Raw genomic sequence first — 20,595 nt, 5'->3', positions numbered from 1 at the left:
TCTGATTAGGTTATTTAACTACACTAGTTAGTAACTGTTTGTTTCTGATGAGGTTATTTAACTACAGTAGTTAGTAACTCTTTGTTTCTGATTAGGTTATTTAACTACACTAGTTAGTAACTGTTTGTTTCTGATGAGGTTATTTAACTACAATAGTTAGTAACTGTTTGTTTTTTGATGAGGTTATTTAACTACAGTAGTTAGTAACTGTTTGTTTCTGATTAGGTTATTTAACTACACTAGTTAGTAACTGTTTGTTTCTGATTAGGTTATTTAACTATAGTAGTTAGTAACGATTTGTTTCTGATGAGGTTATTTAACTACAGTAGTTAGTAACGATTTGTTTCTGATGAGGTTATTTAGTAATCCAGTAGTTAGTAACGATTTGTTTCTGATGAGATTATTTAGTAATCCAGTAGTTAGTAACGATTTGTTTCTGATGAGGTTATTTAACTATAGTAGTTAGTAACTGATTGTTTCTGATGAGGTTATTTAATTACAGTAGTTAGTAACGATTTGTTTCTGATGAGGTTATTTAACCACAGTAGTTAGTAATTGTTTGTTTCTGATGAGGTTATTTAACTGCAGTAGTTAGTAACTGTTTGTTTCTGATTAGGTTATTTAACTACACTAGTTAGTAACTGTTTGTTTCTGATGAGGTTATTTAACTACAGTAGTTAGTAACTGTTTGTTTCTGATTAGGGTATTTAACTACACTAGTTAGTAACTGTTTGTTTCTGATTAGGTTATTTAACTACAGTAGTTAGTAACGATTTGTTTCTGATGAGGTTATTTAGTAATCCAGTAGTTAGTAACGATTTGTTTCTGATGAGATTATTTAGTAATCCAGTAGTTAGTAACGAATTGTTTCTGATGAGGTTATTTAGTAATCCAGTAGTTAGTAACGGTTTGTTTCTGATGAGGTTATTTAGTAATCCAGTAGTTAGTAACGGTTTGTTTCTGATGAGGTTATTTAACTACAGTAGTTAGTAACTGTTTGTTTCTGATGAGGTTATTTAACTACGGTAGTTAGTAACTGTTTGTTTCTGATGAGGTCATTTAACTACAGTAGTTAGTAACTGTTTGTTTCTGATGAGGTCATTTAACCACAGTAGTTAGTAACTGTTTGTTTCTGACGAGGTTATTTAACCACGGTAGTTAGTTACTGTTTGTTTCTGATGAGGTTATTTAACTACAGTAGTTAGTGACTGTTTGTTTCTGATTAGGTTATTTAACTACACTAGTTAGTAACTGTTTGTTTCTAATGAGGTTATTTAACTACAGTAGTTAGTAACTGTTTGTTTCTGATGAGGTTATTTAACTACAGTAGTTAGTAACTGTTTGTTTCTGATGAGGTTATTTAACTACAGTAGTTAGTAACGATTTGTTTCTGATGAGGTTATTTAACCACAGTAGTTAGTAACTGTTTGTTTCTGATGAGGTTATTTAACTGCAGTAGTTAGTAACTGTTTGTTTCTGATTAGGTTATTTAACTACACTAGTTAGTAACTGTTTGTTTCTGATTAGGTTATTTAACTATAGTAGTTAGTAACTCTTTGTTTCTGATGAGGTTATTTAGTAATCCAGTAGTTAGTAACGGTTTGTTTCTGATGAAGTTATTTAGTAATCCAGTTGTTAGTAACGGTTTGTTTCTGATGAAGTTATTTAACTACAGTAGTTAGTAACGATTTGTTTCTGATGAGGTTATTTAACTATAGTAGTTAGTAACTGTTTGTTTCTGATGGGGTTATTTAATTACAGTAGTTAGTAACGATTTGTTTCTGATGAGGTTATTTAACCACAGTAGTTAGTAACTGTTTGTTTCTGATTAGGTTATTTAACTACACTAGTTAGTAACTGTTTGTTTCTGATGAGGTTATTTAACTACAGTAGTTAGTAACTCTTTGTTTCTGATTAGGTTATTTAACTACACTAGTTAGTAACTGTTTGTTTCTGATGAGGTTATTTAACTACAATAGTTAGTAACTGTTTGTTTTTGATGAGGTTATTTAACTACAGTAGTTAGTAACTGTTTGTTTCTGATTAGGTTATTTAACTACACTAGTTAGTAACTGTTTGTTTCTGATTAGGTTATTTAACTATAGTAGTTAGTAACGATTTGTTTCTGATGAGGTTATTTAACTACAGTAGTTAGTAACGATTTGTTTCTGATGAGGTTATTTAGTAATCCAGTAGTTAGTAACGATTTGTTTCTGATGAGATTATTTAGTAATCCAGTAGTTAGTAACGATTTGTTTCTGATGAGGTTATTTAACTATAGTAGTTAGTAACTGATTGTTTCTGATGAGGTTATTTAATTACAGTAGTTAGTAACGATTTGTTTCTGATGAGGTTATTTAACCACAGTAGTTAGTAATTGTTTGTTTCTGATGAGGTTATTTAACTGCAGTAGTTAGTAACTGTTTGTTTCTGATTAGGTTATTTAACTACACTAGTTAGTAACTGTTTGTTTCTGATGAGGTTATTTAACTACAGTAGTTAGTAACTGTTTGTTTCTGATTAGGGTATTTAACTACACTAGTTAGTAACTGTTTGTTTCTGATTAGGTTATTTAACTACAGTAGTTAGTAACTGTTTGTTTCTGATGAAGTTATTTAACTACAGTAGTTAGTAACGATTTGTTTCTGATGAGGTTATTTAGTAATCCAGTAGTTAGTAACTGTTTGTTTCTGATGAGGATATTTAACTACAATAGTTAGTAACTGTTTGTTTCTGATGAGGTTATTTAACTACAATAGTTAGTAACTGTTTGTTTCTGATGAGGATATTTAACTACAATAGTTAGTAACTGTTTGTTTCTGATGAGGCTATTTAAGTACAGTAGTTAGTAACGATTTGTTTTTGATGAGGTTATTTAGTAGTCCAGTAGTTTGTCTGCAGATTTAATACGTAAGAAATCGGGTTTCGATACCCGTAGCGGAAACAATCTAGATAGTTCATTGCGTAGTCCTTTGTACTTAGCTCCAAACAAACTTTAAACACAATATTTGAAACGATAAAAAAAAATCCTTCAACGTTCTTCACGGAGATTCGTACGGCATAGTTTCATGATAGCAATAACCTCTGTAATTATACCTGAAGTTAAGCCTTCTTTCTACCTTATATATATATACGCATACATAGAAACGGAAGTGTATAAATGCAAGTAATACAATCGCCTACCTCCATTAGCGAAGCAGATTTTACAATCTAATACTTTATTGGATCGGTCTGAAGAAATTTTTATAAAGAAGGTATTGTAACAGCAGTTTCAACACAAATAGGTGTGTGTATATATATACGTATATTAAACTCAAACAAACAGCGCCGGCAAGAAACCCAGTCCTCATTTTTGCGCGAAGAACGAAGACCTCCTGCTGTGAGAGAAGAAAAAAACAACAACCCAATAAGAACTGCAATTTGTAACTATGCAAACTATATACAACCACAACAGAAAGATGATCGAATCAAAATGTCTATTTCGGAACAACTGAGGTTGATTGTATAATCGCGTACATGTTTGGACTTGGTATAATAAAGATCAGACCACAAACTCTGTGTACGGTTTAAGTGTGGTGCTTAAGCTGTTCCACTAACACTTAATTATAGTGAAAACAAAATTGTTCGAAAGTATTTAAGAAACAAGCTTAAGTTAATTAACTACAGAGTGTGATGTAAGAATGCATTGGACAATAAATGTTTTATAAAGTGTGAGGCACGAGGTTTTCTCTCTCTTCATTAAAGATCTCCTTTGATGACCATTAAGAGCGCAACATCACATGTACCAGAAGGATTTCTCTCACGACTCGGTAATTACATATTGGATAGCTGTGCATCGTGCCAAGAACTTCTGATCTGAAGCTTTTGTTCTCCGTAGGACGAATCTAATCCTGGGTTAGGAACCATCTACTCTTGAAAATCTTCCAATTTTATATCAGCCAATCAGTACACGCTAGACACGTGATGTGAGGGTACTATGATAAAAATAGAAACCTCTAGGTGTTTTTCAATAAAGTTCCATGGTGGAACAAGGAAGGAAATCTAGTATGGAAGGTGTGGTCGCTTCTATTATCTTAGTTTTATTACCTATGCTTTAATTTTATTTAAACTCAAAGAACATAAAAAGAGGCTGAAATTTATTATAGATTTATATATTATCACCAACTTATCTGGAATCTGAACAAGGTTGAACTAAGCCTACCTAAATTAAGAAACACTAGAACCGCTATAGTTCTATGATTTTTAATAAGGTTGACCAAAGTTCATTATAGAACTTTCTACTCATGTACTAAGTGCATATCTGAACTTACTGCTTTTGTACTCACCCTAAAGAATGTTCTAACTCCTAGTTTTCTACTGACCACAGTGAATATTTCGTCTGGTCTTGAACTTACCAGAGTGAATATTTTAACTTTCTGGTCTTATACTCACCACAGTGAACATTCTGTTTGGTCTTGTACTTATTAGTCAAGTGCTGTTTTTACTAACTAGTGAACAGTGCGCGTTGCGTGTTTATTTTTAGTGTACAAAGGTACAGATTTATACCAACAAGGCTTGTATCAAACAACGTATATTATTGCTGTCTGGCCTAATAATCAGACTGTTGTATATATGTCTTTGTTAACCAGTTTTGTAGTGAGACAATTGAATGCTTGTTTTATTAGCTTGAAACTTACAAGCAAACATTTATTGATTAGATTTTATTCCGAAAATGTATATTATTACTGACACATCGACTTTTGATTAAACTTAAATTTTGACTGATCATACAATCAAACATGTAAACATTTGTGGCTGAATTATTATACAAGGAACCAGAATTTCTTATACCTAGACAAATATTCTACTAACTAATTTTATACTCTGCTAGTTATACGTCTTTACTGAACATTTTTTGCATTCACATAAATAAATATAATATCTGCTTATCATTGTGTTCAGATATATGTTTAACATTATTTATTGGTCTTGAGTTATTATTTTATATAATTTTAAGAGCTTTCGTTGTGCTCTGTAACCAGGGCCAGGGTTGTATGTCTATTGTGCTAGATTGAAGTTCCCTTAATTAAGTCATGTGGTTATTTCATATAATGGATTTGTTTTCCAGGATCAAAGTGTTAGAACTCAAAAGTGCAAACATAAGTAGAGAGACAGTGTAAGATGAATATCAAAATACATTCAGCAGTTGCAATCATGATGTCATAAAAACACAAGATGTCTTAATACAAAATGATAAAAACCACATAACCAGAGCACCTCCGGTAGGTCCATATTTCGAAAGCACCCAGATTATAGGGTGTTTATCGTTTTATATTAGACTTAGCAAGTGCAAAATTGACTTATGACTTCCATTACGTCCTAACTAGTTTCCAACTCATATAACAAGTTAACTGTGTAACACGATCATGTTGCTTTATAACTACAGCGCATCAAAAACAGCTGACCGTGAGACTAGGACTGCATGACCTTATGACCTGGGTTTAAAGGTAATCTGAATAAATCCTCATGTTCTTGTTGCTGGAAAGTCGACAATTGTTTTATTATAGTTCATATAGTTAGAGTTTAACTAGGTCTGTTACTAAGGTGTCTTGAAAGTTACATATCATAACTTGTTTGTTTGAAGCCCTTGTCTGTTTTAGTGCTGTTCTCTGACCTTTAGTAGTTATTTGTCTTTAGAATTCTTTTCTGTATTTTTTATCATCACGTTCATATATTTATGGTTTTGGTTTGAACTTTGCATGAGGCTACTCAGAAGTTATTCGTGCCAGTCTTCTATAATTCAATACTGATGAACCAGAAGGATGGCAGCTGGCCAATGCCACCCACTGCAAACTTTAGGGTTACTCTTTAACAAGAAATAGTGGGATTCGCCATTACATTACAATGCCTCCATGGCTGAAAGAGCAAGCATGCTTGGGAACAGATTGCAGATGGCTAGTCAAATGTTTTAACCCCCAAACCGTGTCAGACCTATATCATCAAGTGTGGTGTTATAGACATCAGTATGAATTATTGTTCTGAGAATAAGTCACCTACTAACAAACAACTACTATAAGTGTGAGCTTTTATGATTGTCAAGCTAAGATACAGAAATATATTTGGTTTGTCTTACACTCTTTCAAACTCTTGCTACAAGTTTGATTGCAAAATAAACAGAAATATTAACACCAATAGATGTCGTTTGAAACAATTAACATATGAAAAGAAAGTGTTGAGGTGCCTTCATGGACAGCTCAGAGATCTCAGTTATGGTAAGTACAGAATCTGTTTGCTGTGCATAATATGTTGTAATTTGTTATATCTGTACTTTATAAGTAATATTGAAAAACTTGTATTTGGATTTTATGAAAAACTATTGAAACAGCATATACTATTGATCACCAGTGACCATCTTATGTTTTTAATCAGACTTGTTAACTGATGAAAAATGTGTTTTCAGACTGTCTACGAATGCAAGAAACGTCTACGTAAATCGAAACACTATAAGACATACAAACTGACAGTAATTTGAACTTTATTATGGTGTTCACTTCAGATTTGTTCGCAGCTGAATACCAGGATGTAAATATATGTACTTTTCTACAGAATTAAGTAAATATAATTACTGGCATACTTATTTCATATTGTAAGTGTAATTTGTTCATAGAACTTAAAGTTTCCCATTTATGTGACACTTGCTTATAGCTGTACAATGCACTATCTGTTCGATGCCAACTACAGAAATCGAAACTTGAATTTTAGTGTTATAAGCTGTTTCCTACTTACCACTGAAAGGGCGTGTTCATATTATGTTAAGTTTGAACATCTAGCAATTTAATCTTATTAAGAATACAATAATAACCTCAGAACATTTATTAATTAAAGATACGATATGCAACATATTCATGCCAATCATATCAGCATAGTTTCGGAAGAAACTATCTTATTTGTAACACATTCAGCTTCATACAATTAACAAACAGATGAAACGTAGGAGTTGAAAATTCTCCGGCCATAAATAACATATGGTCTTTTTTAAATTACACGTTTATTTATATATATTACTTTTCTTCTTTCTACGTTTTTTTTTTTTTTTGATTAAGTTATCGTTAATGTAGCAGTGTATTATGGTAATTCATTTAGGATTGATGTAGATTATTTATATTTTACATCAGGTACTGAAGATGGAATTGTCAGAATTCCGAAACGTTTATCTTGTATGCCTTCTGATATAAATGAACAATAGCGTTTATTACGACTGTCGCTTTCCCATTTAGTGCCAAACTTCGTTTTCGTTCAAACACATGGATTGTTAGTTTTGGTTTTCTCTGATTATCTGTCACGATGTTACCAACAAACACGTGTAATTTAAAAACAATTAGTTGGTCATCCTAGTCTGATAATTTAGTGCTAAGCTATTAAAGGCTTCTCTGACACACTCTGGTATGTATAGAATGTGACATCAAAATTGAATAAAGATTTAACAGAAAGACTGATGACCAATTAGAAACCGGAAGACCCATTACTCGGTTTGGAACTGATATTCCATCAAGTGTGAGCTTAAAGAGATACAGGCCAATAATATTAAATTGGAACAATAGGCAAAGTTGGAAGATTGATGATAAATTCGACCAATCAGGAGATAGAAAACACTGACGACACGCATACAGCTAGCTGTTCATCCATCAAACTTGTGTTGTGTAGTTTATATGTATACACACACTATAAAGCAAGATTCTGTTTAACCATGAATTTACTGTTATTTTTAAAATTTAACCAAGAGTCTCAACAAGTTTATCTCGACCTTTATTACACGTGTATTCTGTCAAATATTAACTTAACCAACTGTCACAAACGTTTGTACTGAACAGTTATGGGATTAACTTATATTCACAAACTGATAAATTAATGAGCCAGAAAGAAAACGTTTCCTTACTAATAATTTAACGGTGATGTTATTTGGTCAACTTATATTAATGGAAATACAAATCAACTTAAGGTTACAACAAAAAAAAATCTTATCCAGTGATGTTAAAGGAAAGCAGGTTAACTGGAGGTTATAAGGAAAGGTTCTTATCATCAAATACTGTTAATGGAAAGGCAGGTCAATTAGAAAGATTATTACTGTCAACTACAATGACAAAAGAAAGAGTTCTTTTCAGGTAACAAGAAATTACGGTATCAACACATACCCTGTACGAGTTACAAAGGAAGAGTTCTCTTCAGTGTGAAATTACGTTAAAATGGATAGACCTACTATGGGTTGTGATGTGCTTTATTTATCATATAATTACATAACTGTCTTGACAGCTGAGAAAGATCAACAAATTCAGACCAAGCTATTCTCCTTACAATATGAATTAGGTCAAGAGACCAATCCTAAGAGTTGGAAAGGAACTGTCTTTTTTACTATCAAATCCAATGTTTATTCCCTTGTTTTTCGCGGGCTCCTCATATAGTTCTGGAGCTAGTAAGAACAAACTGAAGGAGATTTATTAGACCTCTATGACCCTAAAGGAACATATTAACACATCGTTAGGCCTAATATGGGCTACGAGAGATTTACATAGAAAAACAGTTTCACCATCAACGGGTTACACAAGAAGAAGATGTTGCTTTAACAAAAATAGTTAACTTCTTGTCCATGTCACCATGTTCGGTCATGCTGTATCTGACGATCGTGGTACTATCTATGATCCTGCAACAAAGTTTTAATTGCAAAAAGCTCCACCCTAAGACTATTATGCTCCAAACACGCCACCCTTTTATGGAGATATTCATAATAAATATAGTTTACAACGACAGCGATTTTTCCTGTACACTTTTTAACAATCCATTTGCACACAAATCTATGGGCTACTTGACTAGTATGTACTGAAATGAAATATAAATACGTTTCATTTCCCAGTTCATTGAGGTATTGTTGAACGGATACATCATGGAAGAAACTCGTGTTTTCTGTCGCTTTTTCAGACAGAGATCCTTGATTATACGACACACTTTTACCTGGAAGACATGAGAGGATGTTACCATTGATATCTCTGTTCTCATCTGCTAAAAAAAACAAAAACATATTTTGGTCTACCGCGACTTGGATACGAATTTGCAGGTCTATCTTAATGATCCTGGTACCCGTAGATGATCCATATTCCTTTTGTTTTACAATGCCATTAAGTACAAATCCTATCACTGTCTTGGAGATTCTAAGTTCTCAATCTGAACACATCTTTATAATCTGAGTGTATGAGTTATGAATATTTTACGATGGATTTTGAAGGCATCATACTATTAACGACATGCTAAATAAAATATCAAAATGTTGTTCTGATACATTCAGTTCTATCACGACTTTATGACGACTGTGATGGTCACGTCACTAGTAGAAAGTTGTATTTAAAATCATTTTGATATAATGTATTCAATTATTATAAAAAAGATTACCAACTATTCACCGATAACGCGCTATTCACTTATTAGCAGTAGCTTACCGTGGGCATATTTCTATCATTCGGTCTGCTACGATTTCAAATTCAGATCTCAGGCTTAATTTAGATCAATAATATGTAGTAAGCAATTTCATTCAAATTTAGCAAAATACACTAGGACGCATGTATTGGAATAACTTCTGATGAAGTCTACAGTTGTAGTACTAAAAATAAAGAAAAGATTAAATGAGGTAATTCCCCAATTTACTTTGTCAATTCACGAAAATCACGCGCTGTTCGTTGTCTCTAGTGCACGTGGCTTCTACAAGGGAAAAAGTAATAGAAGTTAACAGTATAAAAAGATACAAAATATACAAGGAAAATATGTTTGTTTCTTTGAAGCTACGCACAAAGCTACACAATGAGCTATCTGTGTTCTGCCCACCACGGATATCAAAGCCCGGTTTATAGCGTTGTTTGTAGACATAATACTGTGCCATTATGGGGGCTACAGAGAATGAAATCACGCAAACAGAGACAACCAAAACACGATAACTTATTCGAAAAAAAAACGAAGAAAAATTAAACCTCTCTTCTTTATTTAGTAATTTTACAAACACCTCAGAACCTATTACCTCCTGTCTGCTGGCTGAGTGATTAATCCCAAATATATGTTCATGACTATTCAAACAAAAAACACAATCAGCAGCATGACACCCTACAATTATTTTTATCAGATAATAAATACAGACAGCAAAACACGAGAGATAAAGAAATGTCATTTGTGTTCCCTTTGTGTCATGAATTCAAAACAGCAAAATATATCGAATTACGAATTTTCACCTGGCACTAACGTTACAAAGGGTTAAACCACGAGAGCAGCGGTAACGTCAAACCGTAACACCGTAACTAATGCTCACATCATAATAACAGTGTCAAAGGTTAAACCGTAACAGCAATGCTAGGCTTTAACCGTGCCAGGGATACCAATGGTCAAGTCATGACTACGGTGAGTAAAAAAGGTAGGACAGTGACAATAGTCTAAGGGCTAAACAGTGGCAGCGGTACCAAGGGTCAATCTATAACAATGGTGGTAGTTCGTGGCTAAATCTGGTAAAGTGCATCTGCTGAAAATATTCGTTCCCAATGTTAAGTTCCACGCACGTACAAAGAAACATTATTTCTTTCGTTTCTTTTTCAAACATTCAAGATTAGGGCTCTTTTATAATGCTATTCTTTCTCTCTCTCGGGATTTGGGTAATCATATGTGCCCTGGAGAGTCAGGTGCTCTTCGACCTAATGCAATTAATAATATTTATTTGTTTCTTTTGAATTTCGCGAGGGCTAGCTGCTCTAGCTGTCTTTAACTTGGCAGTGTAAGAGCAGAGGAAAGGCACTTAATCATCAACACTCACCGTCAACTCTTGGGCTACTCTTTACTAACAAATAATGGGATTGACCAGAACTTTATAGCGTCCCTACGGCTGAAAGGGCGAGCATATTGGTTGTTAGAGGGATTCGAACCCGCAACCCTCAGATTACGAGTCGAGTGCCCTAACCACCTGACCATACCGGGCCTGCTATTTAGAATATAAATATGTAAACTCCCAAAGTCGACTGCGTCGTACGTTTCTTTTATTTTCGAATTTCCATGCAAATCAACACACTAGTCATATTACGGTAACGGGCCCCGGCACGTCCAGGTGGGTTAAGACGTTCGACTCGTAATCTGAGGGTCGCGGGTTCGAATCCCCGTCGCACAAAACATGCTCGCCCTTTCAGCCGTGGGTGCGTTATAATGTGACGGTCAATCTCACCATTCGTTGGTAAAAGAGTAGTCCAAGAGTTGGCGGTGGGTGGTGATGACTAGCTGCCTTCCCTCTAGTCTTACACTGCTAAATTATGGACGGCTAGCACAGACAGCCCTCGAGTAGCTTTGCACGAAACAAAACCAAATTACGGGAACTGGACGCTAACTCCGGACACCAGGATTTATAAATACACGTCGCTTGGTTTAAAGTTTATCCAAAGTTACTATATCTAACTTTCTATATAACAACTACATACTCCTGACTGTCTAATGCAAATATTTAGGAAACGAGAGTGGATGAAAACTTTCTAACTTTTCTCCTGCAGAATCAAGTGGTGTGGAACACTCAACATAGAAGAACTCCATGGCAGTTATAAATATTATACGGATAGCAAGTGTAAAAGCTTAGAGAGAAACACTGTCAGATTCTTCCTATTGTTCCTGGTAGTTGGCATTAACGCATAAAATTTTACGAAATAAAAACGAAGTAAACAGAAAGCAGTTGATATCCAAATATATATATACACACACATAAAAACGAGCAAAATAATTTTCATGTTCACCTTATGGCACCAAATCCGGGGTTCGATCCCCATGGTGGGCAGAGCACAGCTAGCTCATTATGTAGTTTTGTGCTTTCTTCCAAGCACACACATAAACAAACCACCCAGTGGTTAAGTGGCAAGCCTAGAGATTATAACACTATGTGGAATTTGACGTTCAATCCCTGTGAAGATAAAATGTGGATAACCCCTTGCACAACTCTGCATTATAGCAAGAAAAAACATTAGGCGTTTTGCTACACAATTACAAAACTGTGGGTTCAGATGTCAATTTCAATGTTTTGGCCCAGTACTGTTTTTTCAAAATAATTCCCAAGATATAATATAGAATAGATCACTTTCCTATAAGTGTTGCACTAAAGACCTGATATCTTATATCTTTATGATATAATAAACGTATTTTAAATAAAATATTTCTGTAACTTAAAACATTAAGGAGAAAGAATTTGAAATTTTACAGACAAGAGTTTGAATGCTTACAGCTTAAAAATATTTTATGGTTTTATTGTCTTTTTAAATTATAAGTTTTTCTTACTAAATTAATTAATTGAAGGGAAAAAAAAGAAACCTTATATTCAGGAAAAAATTGTGATTGATAAGATATGTACTAGAAGGTTCTGTACTAATTCCATTTAACATAAGTGATTATTTTATTTGAATGAACTATCCATATTTTACTTGAATGAACAATCCATACTACCCTATTCATTGTGTTAAATTTCTCTTTAAGTTATTCCTACTTTGCCAAGTCATTCCTAAGATGAAAAGTTATTAATCAGTTCTCAAGTTTTGTTTTTAAATACTGACTACGATGAGAACTTATGAAAGATCCAGCAGCATATTTAGGTAAGGATTAGAGGGAGACTAGCCCCAGAGCTCATGGTCTTAATGGGGACCTATTGATAATTTTATTATTTGGAAAATTACATGGGATATAGTGCCAAAAAGATTATTAGCCCCTGAACCCACGCAACCTTAAATATGCCACTGAAAAGATCTTAAGAAGTTTTAATGAATCTGGGCTCAGGTTTATAAAGTGAAAGTTCTTTTGCACTCAGACATATGAGCACAACAATAAAACCTATGGGACTAGGCTCAATGATAGTTACTGCGAAATCTGTGAAACTAGGCAAAATAATACATTACAACGAAAACCTGTGAAACTAGGCAAAATGATATGCAAACGCTATAACAAAAACCTGTGAAACTAAGCAAAATAATACACAAATGCTATAACAGAAACGTGCTGTGAAACTAGGCAAAATGATGCACAAACACTACAACAAAAACCTCAAAAACTAGGCAAAAATGATACACAAATACTATAACAGAAACCTGCTGTGAAACTAGGCAAAATGATACACAAATACTATAACAGAAACTTGCTGTGAAACTAGGCAGAATGATACACAAACACTACAACAAAAACCTCAAAAACTGGACAAAAATGATACACAAACACTATAACAAAACCTGAGAAACTGGGCAAAAATGATACACTAGTACTTTCAGTTTTCTCTATTAAACTAATATGTTTAGATACCAACATAACTAACAGCACGTTAAAATTTCCCTTACTTTGCTAACCAGAAGGAAAGACTTTATGATATGAAATAAAACAACAAACTTTTATATTTTTCAAATACATAAAATTCTAGAGCTTAAAAGTTGATATTAAGTAGTTTTTAGCAGTGATGCTTTGAGAAACAAACTTTAATCAGAGTTTGAAGCTTTATTTATGTTCCACACATCCTGAGGTTAATATATGCAATCTCCATGTCAAGCAACGAGTTTTGTCTTCTGGAAACTGTTTGATTGGTGAATTACTTCAGAATTTCTCAGGTTTTCCACACTTGCTTACTTTTCCAGAATTCTCTCCTCACAACATAAAATATGTAGCAGCGTAGTCTCTCCGTCCGCATCTCTGTCTCAATGTTTCCAGTTCCTCAGTCAAAGTTTTCTGTCACACATAACGGAAAATGGTATTTGATGACAAAGCCATTGTGTTACAGATGTCGGAGAAATGCTATGCTTATCCAGACCTTCAGCGTCATATGGCATAGAACAGTGGATAAGAATGGCAAAATTTTATGTTCTTTTCCCAAACAAAGGTTGGCTGGACCATTGATCATCCTCGAGCGGCTGCTATTTATCAGCATGATAGATGAACTCCGCTTGAGTTCCACCACCTGATACGACAAAGTCTGTAACCTTTCTCTTGAGCCATAGCTTCGGAACAACAAAGTGGAGATGTGTAAAAAAAATAAATAAATGAAACTTTGTTTATACGGATTTTTACCATTTGAGTGACTATTGTTTATACACACTGTTTACTTTAGAACTGAACATTCGCGAGCACCAAACCAGGAAAAGACTGTTTCACGTAAGACTCAAAACAAATAATCAAACGTTTTAAAGACATTTAGGGTAATCCGTTTACATATCACTGGAAAATTACTTTGAAACATGTGTTCTTCTCATGAATGAATACACCCATAACTTTCTCATGTCATGTATCGTATTATAAAAGCATGGAAATGTATCAGAATTACAACAACCGTTTTCTGTCATATTATATCATCTTTGTTAATTATCTTAGTTATTATACAAATCAAAATTAGTCGAACTAATGTTTACGTATGTGATTATGCTTTTGGTTATCATTACATTGTTAACATATTCCTTTTTCACAGAAGAAAAAATAACAAAAAGTGAGAAAAGTTTGAACTTCAACAATTACAGAACTTTCAAAGTGTTAGAGTGGCAACTGTATTGTGAGTTTGGCAACTGTATTGTGAGTTTGGCAACTATATTGTAAGTTTTACAACGAGTTTGGAAAGGAATAAGAAAAAAAAACTCGTTTCAAATTCATTTCCTTTCCGGAAAAATCTGTGAATTTATTATTTGGATTTGCTAAAAAATTTTACCTCAGTTCAAGTTCTCTAACAAAGAAGCGAGTTTAATTGCTTGGTAACATTCTAATCCAAAGTTTTTTGTTGGAGTATTTTAATTACAGAAAACTCATCCGTTAAAAACTTATTTAGTCAAGAATAAAAGTTTGCTGTCTCTTGGGAAATTGATTGATAAATAATATATACGTGCATGGAAACTTTGAAAGATCTCAGAGAAAACGTTTAGAAATTAACTCCACTCATTTACTGTTCTCCAAGTTTTTGTAACAAAAGATTGGGCTTATAGGTTATAGTTTATATTGGATCAGGCTATTTAAAAAATATGCAATTGCAAAATGTGGAATTAATTAGTCGCGCGCATTGTACCAATCTCCCAGTTTTTAAAATTCGGGTTAGAGTTTTATTTCGTGTATGTCGACAATACGTCAGTAATGATTCTCAAAAGCTACTTGAACTTTAATTCCAGTCTTCTACAGAATAGGATAGATGGTTAAGTTACAATCCTAAATACGGCGTAGTTAATTGTTATTACAAGTTATTAAGAGACTTGCCCTTTGGTATTTCTTCAATGTGTGCCAAACAAACGGCTGGCTCGACACGAAGTTCGGTACTGTGTTGATGAATGTGGTGTGTAACGTGCCATGAAACGACCTGCATGATTTCGAACAATACATTTTAATTGGAGGACAGGAATTGCGATCCCAAGAAGCAACAGAGCAGGCTTCTATTCAGAAACAACGGGAATTAGTGGATTGACAGAAAGATTAATATTATAAGTTGATTAAATAAACCTTATAAACGAGATACTTAAGTTCCTAAGGAAATTTGTAATACGTAGGCACAGTAATTATAACTTTATTTAAACTGAATATAAAGAGTCCTTTCAAGTATGATTGTTTAGAAATCAGTATGTAAACCTATTTCACGTTTAGCACTCGAGAATAAACACGCAGCCTCTCTTCCTGTTATTTCGCAGTTTACAAAAGGTAAATAAAAAATGAAATACACGCTTTCAGTTGAGAAATGTCAAAATGAAACATACCGAGTAGTATTTTCGTATGGGCCCGGCCTGGCCAAGCGTGTTAATGCGTGCGACTCACAATCTGAGGGTCGCGGGTTCGCATACCGGTGGCGCCAAACATGCTGGTCCTTTCAGCCGTGGGGGCGTTATAATGTAACGGTCAATCCCACTATTCGTTGGTAAAAGAGTAGCCCAAGAGTTGGCGGTGGGTGGTGATGACTAGCTACCTTCCCTCTAGTCTTACACTGCTAAATTAGGGACGGCTAGCACAGATAGCCCTCGAGTAACTTTGTGCGAAAATTCCAAAACAAACAAACAAGTATTTTCGTAACTTCTATTATAAATAAAGCATAGTAATTAATAAAATTATCTCTCTTTCTGCAGCAATACTCTTTATTAAACTAGCTTCATTAAAGTGAGTGGTTCTATTTAAAGTCACGTCTTGGATAAAAATTATTTCGAAATGGTTTGAAGTAGCGTCGCTTGGTATTGTTTGGAAGTTACTTATAATAATTTCACAATCACGCTAGGCAGTTTTCAGACTTTTCAACAAACACAAGTGAAGAACTAACGATGGTAATTTCACCTGGAGGTACAGAAAGGTCTCTAAGGTATCAAACGAGGAAATAATAACTGGTACAAAAATACTATATTATTAAATCAGTTACTGGTTACATTGGAATTTCATATTCTTTTATGTAAGCCCACAGTGACACAGTGGCGTGTCTGCAGACTTCCAACGGTTTTCGATACTCGTAGTGGGCAGATCACAGATAGCCTTTCGTGTAGCTTTGTGCGCAACTTCAATCAAACATTTTATTTAAGTTAGGCTCATAACTAATTGTGATATACTTTTTATTTTCTTATGATATGGTACCGAGAGTACTAACTGCTGTTTATATTAAAGTACAAACTTATTTAGTGAGGTATCAAAATTGGTTCTGCAAAGTCTGGCGATATGACCGCCTTTAATATTGTCCAATAAGATGAAATCTGTTATCTCGTAAGATAGACATACGAGTTGACATTGTTTTATTTTAAACCTTAGGACAACATTTAGTGACAACATTATGTTTTTATGTATGAAACTCTCGGCCTCAGATCATTTTCACAAAAAAATAACTTTCTGAACTCCTTGTGAAAAATAGTTTGTTCTTCTATTTCAATCTGTTTTTTTTTGTTAGATGTTTTGTGATAATCCTTTCCCTATTAGCAACCCCACAAAGACCTCAATGAAAAAAAAAAATTGTATGCTAACAGTACTATTCATTAGAAGCCCCACAAAAGCCTCAATAAGAAATCTGAGTCAATCTAATTTAAACAGCGGATTAAACTCAAAGCTCTAGTTTTACACTTGAATAAATACTTGAAAACTTAAAGTATAATTTAGTACTAAACACTCGACAAGTAACTTAATCGATCTGCTATTCTTCCGTAAATAACCAAATGAAATTATGGAGTTTAAAAGTATTCACGCTAATAAATGAACAACACACCATCATACCATGAGTCAAATATGTTTCATTTAAACCATGAGTCAAATATGTTTCATTTAATATTATAAACTTCGTTTCACGGATTTCCCGGATTACCTCTGTGTAACTCTTGGCATTAACTCCAATAACGAATTCACATATGTTTTTTTGTTGTTGAAAATAATTAACGTTTGGTAGGCCTAAATTAATTAACACAAACCTTGCTTATGATGGATGTAGGGCAGGTAGTGGAGGCTTACTGTACTGAGTCATAGAGACACTGGCCTTCTATCTCCACATAAATCGATAGGTTATAACGTGCATAAGAATAGAAAGAAAATAGGCGGGTATTTGTGCAGCAACTAGTAATTATTCTTTTTCTCCCCGAATAAACTTTATTGGTTGTATACGAAACACCAATTTTCTATTGCGTGACTACCAGATACTGGTGTCTTCAGTAATGAGTATTACTTACAATGGCCACTTTAAGTCACGTGGTTTAACGCTGGTAAAACAAACAAATGGTAGACCCTGAAATCTGCGTGGGTCAGCCAAGAAGAACACCAGCCGTGAAAACAGTATTGGAAAGGTTGCCAGGATAGACATCGTTTCCTATGACAGTGTTTGGAAGAAGATCCCACACAGAACATAAATCATATGATCTTATGGAAGTTCTTGAACGGAAGTGGTCACGCTTCAACATCGAACAGTGGGAAACCTTCAACGGGTCTACTACAATCACGTGACACATTCAATACATTTCTCTATCGTTTGTCGAGAAGGTTAAAAATTGTATTTTCTTATACTAACAATATATCCTTTCCGGTACAAACAGACGGCTCTGCGAAATGTTTGTTTGTTTGTTTGATTCTCAAAGAGTCATAATGAGTTAACAATAAACCTGAATATTTCACTGTGGGTTAAAGTAACTGTATCATTGTGTAATATAATTCTGCTTACCAATATGAGTTTAAAGATACCATCTCTTTATGAAAGTATACCACTGTGTGATTTTAGTAAGAATGTCGTTTTTATCATTAAGAGTTTCAACTTGAGTTAAGTGAGAATATAACTGTGTGATTTCAGTGAGTATATCACTTTGTGTTCTGACTATATCACTGAGTATTTCAACGTTGGTTAAAGTGAGAGTCTGTGTGATTTCAGTGAGTATATCACTTTGTGTTCTAACTATATCACTAAGTATTTCAACGTTGGTTAAAGTGAGAGTCTGTGTGATTTCAGTGAGTATATCACTTTGTGTTCTAACTATATCACTAAGTATTTCAACGTTGGTTAAAGTGAGAGTCTGTGTGATTTCAGTGAGTATATCACTTTGTGTTCTGACTATATCACTAAGTATTTCAACGTGGGTTAAAGTGAGAGTCTGTGTGATTTCAGTGAGTATATCACTTTGTGTTCTAACTATATCACTAAGTATTTCAACGTTGGTTAAAGTGAGAGTCTGTGTGATTTCAGTGAGCATATCACTTTGTGTTCTAACTATATCACTAAGTATTTCAACGTTGGTTAAAGTGAGAGTCTGTGTGATTTCAGTGAGTATATCACTTTGTGTTCTAACTATATCACTGAGTATTTCAACGTTGGTTAAAGTGAGAGTCTGTGTGATTTCAATGAGTATATCACTTTGTGTTCTAACTATATCACTAAGTATTTCAACGTTAGTTAAAGTGAGAGTCTATGTGATTTCAGTGAGTATATCACTTTGTGTTCTTATTGTACACTCCTTATTGTACAACGTTAACTTTTCAAGCAACAATACTGTAGTTAGAAACAATGAGGTTTTTTTGAGTTATACTATATCTTATATAATTTTAATTTTTCAACTGTTTAAATTGTTTTATCAACTTTTGTTTTCTATAATAATGTTTGTTATTTAACCTCTTGTGAGCTATTTTTTATTTTTTATTAATTAATTAATTAATGCCATATCGGGGCTTTTTTTTTCCAAAATCTCTATCGCATTTCACTCTTTGACGGGTTTTGTTTGTTTTCATTTACCATCCCATAAAAAGTCGTTCACCACGATAATAACCCATTATAACGAGTCACTTACCGTAATATTTGTCAGTGGACAGCATGCAGTCACCAGTTTCTTCAGATTTAGTTTGAAGGCTATAGTAGTTTGTTTGTTTGTTTGTAATTCAGCACAAAGTTACACAATGGGCTGGTTATCTGTGTTCTGCACATAGTATAGAAACTCGGATTCTAGCAGTATAAGTCCATAGACATATCACTGTGCCACTAGGGGGCTCTATCGTAGCAGTAAAATACATTGGATATTGCTGAGTACGATATGAGCATGCTATTACAGATATGACGTGTAAAATATCAGTATGTTGAAATAATATGTCAGTATCGTTTCATTCTTAAATACAACAAAAACTCGTATTTGTCATGTCACAAATATGGTATAGAATGTATAAAAACAAAACAATATATATATGTATATGTATATACATTGGAGAAATATATATATGTATATGTATATACATTGGGGAAAATGAATGAAGCAAAAATAAACTATTAAAACAGAACTACAATAATGTCGTGGAAAGTTAAACAGCAAACGTGAATTTATGAAACAAAAGAAAAGTAGAAACATGACCACACTGTGGAAAATAAACAACCTGATTTAACTGTTAGAACATGGATTCACATGAAATCCTTATACGAATATATGTTAGAATGATATGGAACGAAACTACACGTTAGACAAGCTTTATATCATATAGGGTTTAGGCACGTCAGCTATTTAACATTCTTGAAAGTTATAGTGTTTAAAGGCTATATTCTGAACAGCAACACCACAAAATACCAAAACTATGAATAATATAGATTACAAAAGCAACCTTTTTGCACGCTGTAATGTTTCATAACTAGAACCATTACGTGTCCTTAAGGCAGCATAACCCGCATATCATTATGTGTTCTCAGAGTGACCACACTGTTTGACCCCACCATAGGGATTTATTTGTTCATCCATCCGCGACGCTCGTGCTGGCCCAAAAGGATGGTAAACTATCACCAGAGTTGTATTCCCTGACCCTTCGTTCCTGGAATATAACATTAAACTCATACACTAATGTGTAGAAGGTGTGTCCAACCTAAACATGGAAATTTCTAGAATTTCGGCTGTCAGTTTCACAATATTCTTTTTATGCACAATCCACGATTACAGAGTGAAAAACTTCCCCTCCCCAGTTAAATAATTCTACCACATGAACATGCTACATGGAGGTTGTTTTTGTTTTAAATAACAGAACTGGAAGACTCATTTATGGAAGTAGAACAGTGAAAATTTGATGGAGAAATATAATTAGAAAAGGTTTATATGTTCATAAACACAAATAGACACATTCGGTTACCAATCTCTGCCCGTATAGATTTAC

The 20,595-nt window shown here is 33.8% G+C and overlaps 1 protein-coding gene and 1 long non-coding RNA gene across 9 annotated transcripts in view; one reads left to right on the top strand and one right to left on the bottom strand.

Moving 5' to 3' along the window:
- The window catches only part of LOC143231826 (uncharacterized), a 192,929-nt gene that overhangs the window by 109,114 nt on the left and 63,220 nt on the right, over positions 1–20,595 (bottom strand). For 2 of the 8 annotated variants that reach the window (XR_013017218.1, XM_076466495.1), the window contains exon 3: positions 14,013–15,413. The exons of 1 other annotated variant lie outside the window; for it this stretch is intronic. Coding sequence is in view for 6 of the 7 variants with exons in the window: in XM_076466495.1 (XP_076322610.1) it covers positions 15,255–15,413 (159 nt within the window). In the remaining variant the exon portion in view is untranslated. Of the gene's footprint in view, positions 1–7,720; positions 15,414–19,738; positions 20,260–20,595 lie in introns of those variants that run through there. 5 more of the 8 variants (XM_076466498.1, XM_076466497.1, XM_076466499.1 and 2 more) reach the window with 5 other exon arrangements.
- LOC143231830 (uncharacterized) lies at positions 5,469–14,069 on the top strand. The gene is made up of 2 exons (XR_013017230.1): positions 5,469–6,502; positions 13,647–14,069. It is a non-coding gene; the product is annotated as an uncharacterized LOC143231830 (long non-coding RNA).

The sequence above is a fragment of the Tachypleus tridentatus genome, chromosome 11, assembly GCF_004210375.1.
Source record: "Tachypleus tridentatus isolate NWPU-2018 chromosome 11, ASM421037v1, whole genome shotgun sequence".
NCBI classification, from domain to species: Eukaryota; Metazoa; Arthropoda; class Merostomata; order Xiphosura; family Limulidae; genus Tachypleus; species Tachypleus tridentatus.
Note: the sequence above shows the minus strand (reverse complement) of the source record. Positions and strands in the feature narration are given on the sequence as shown.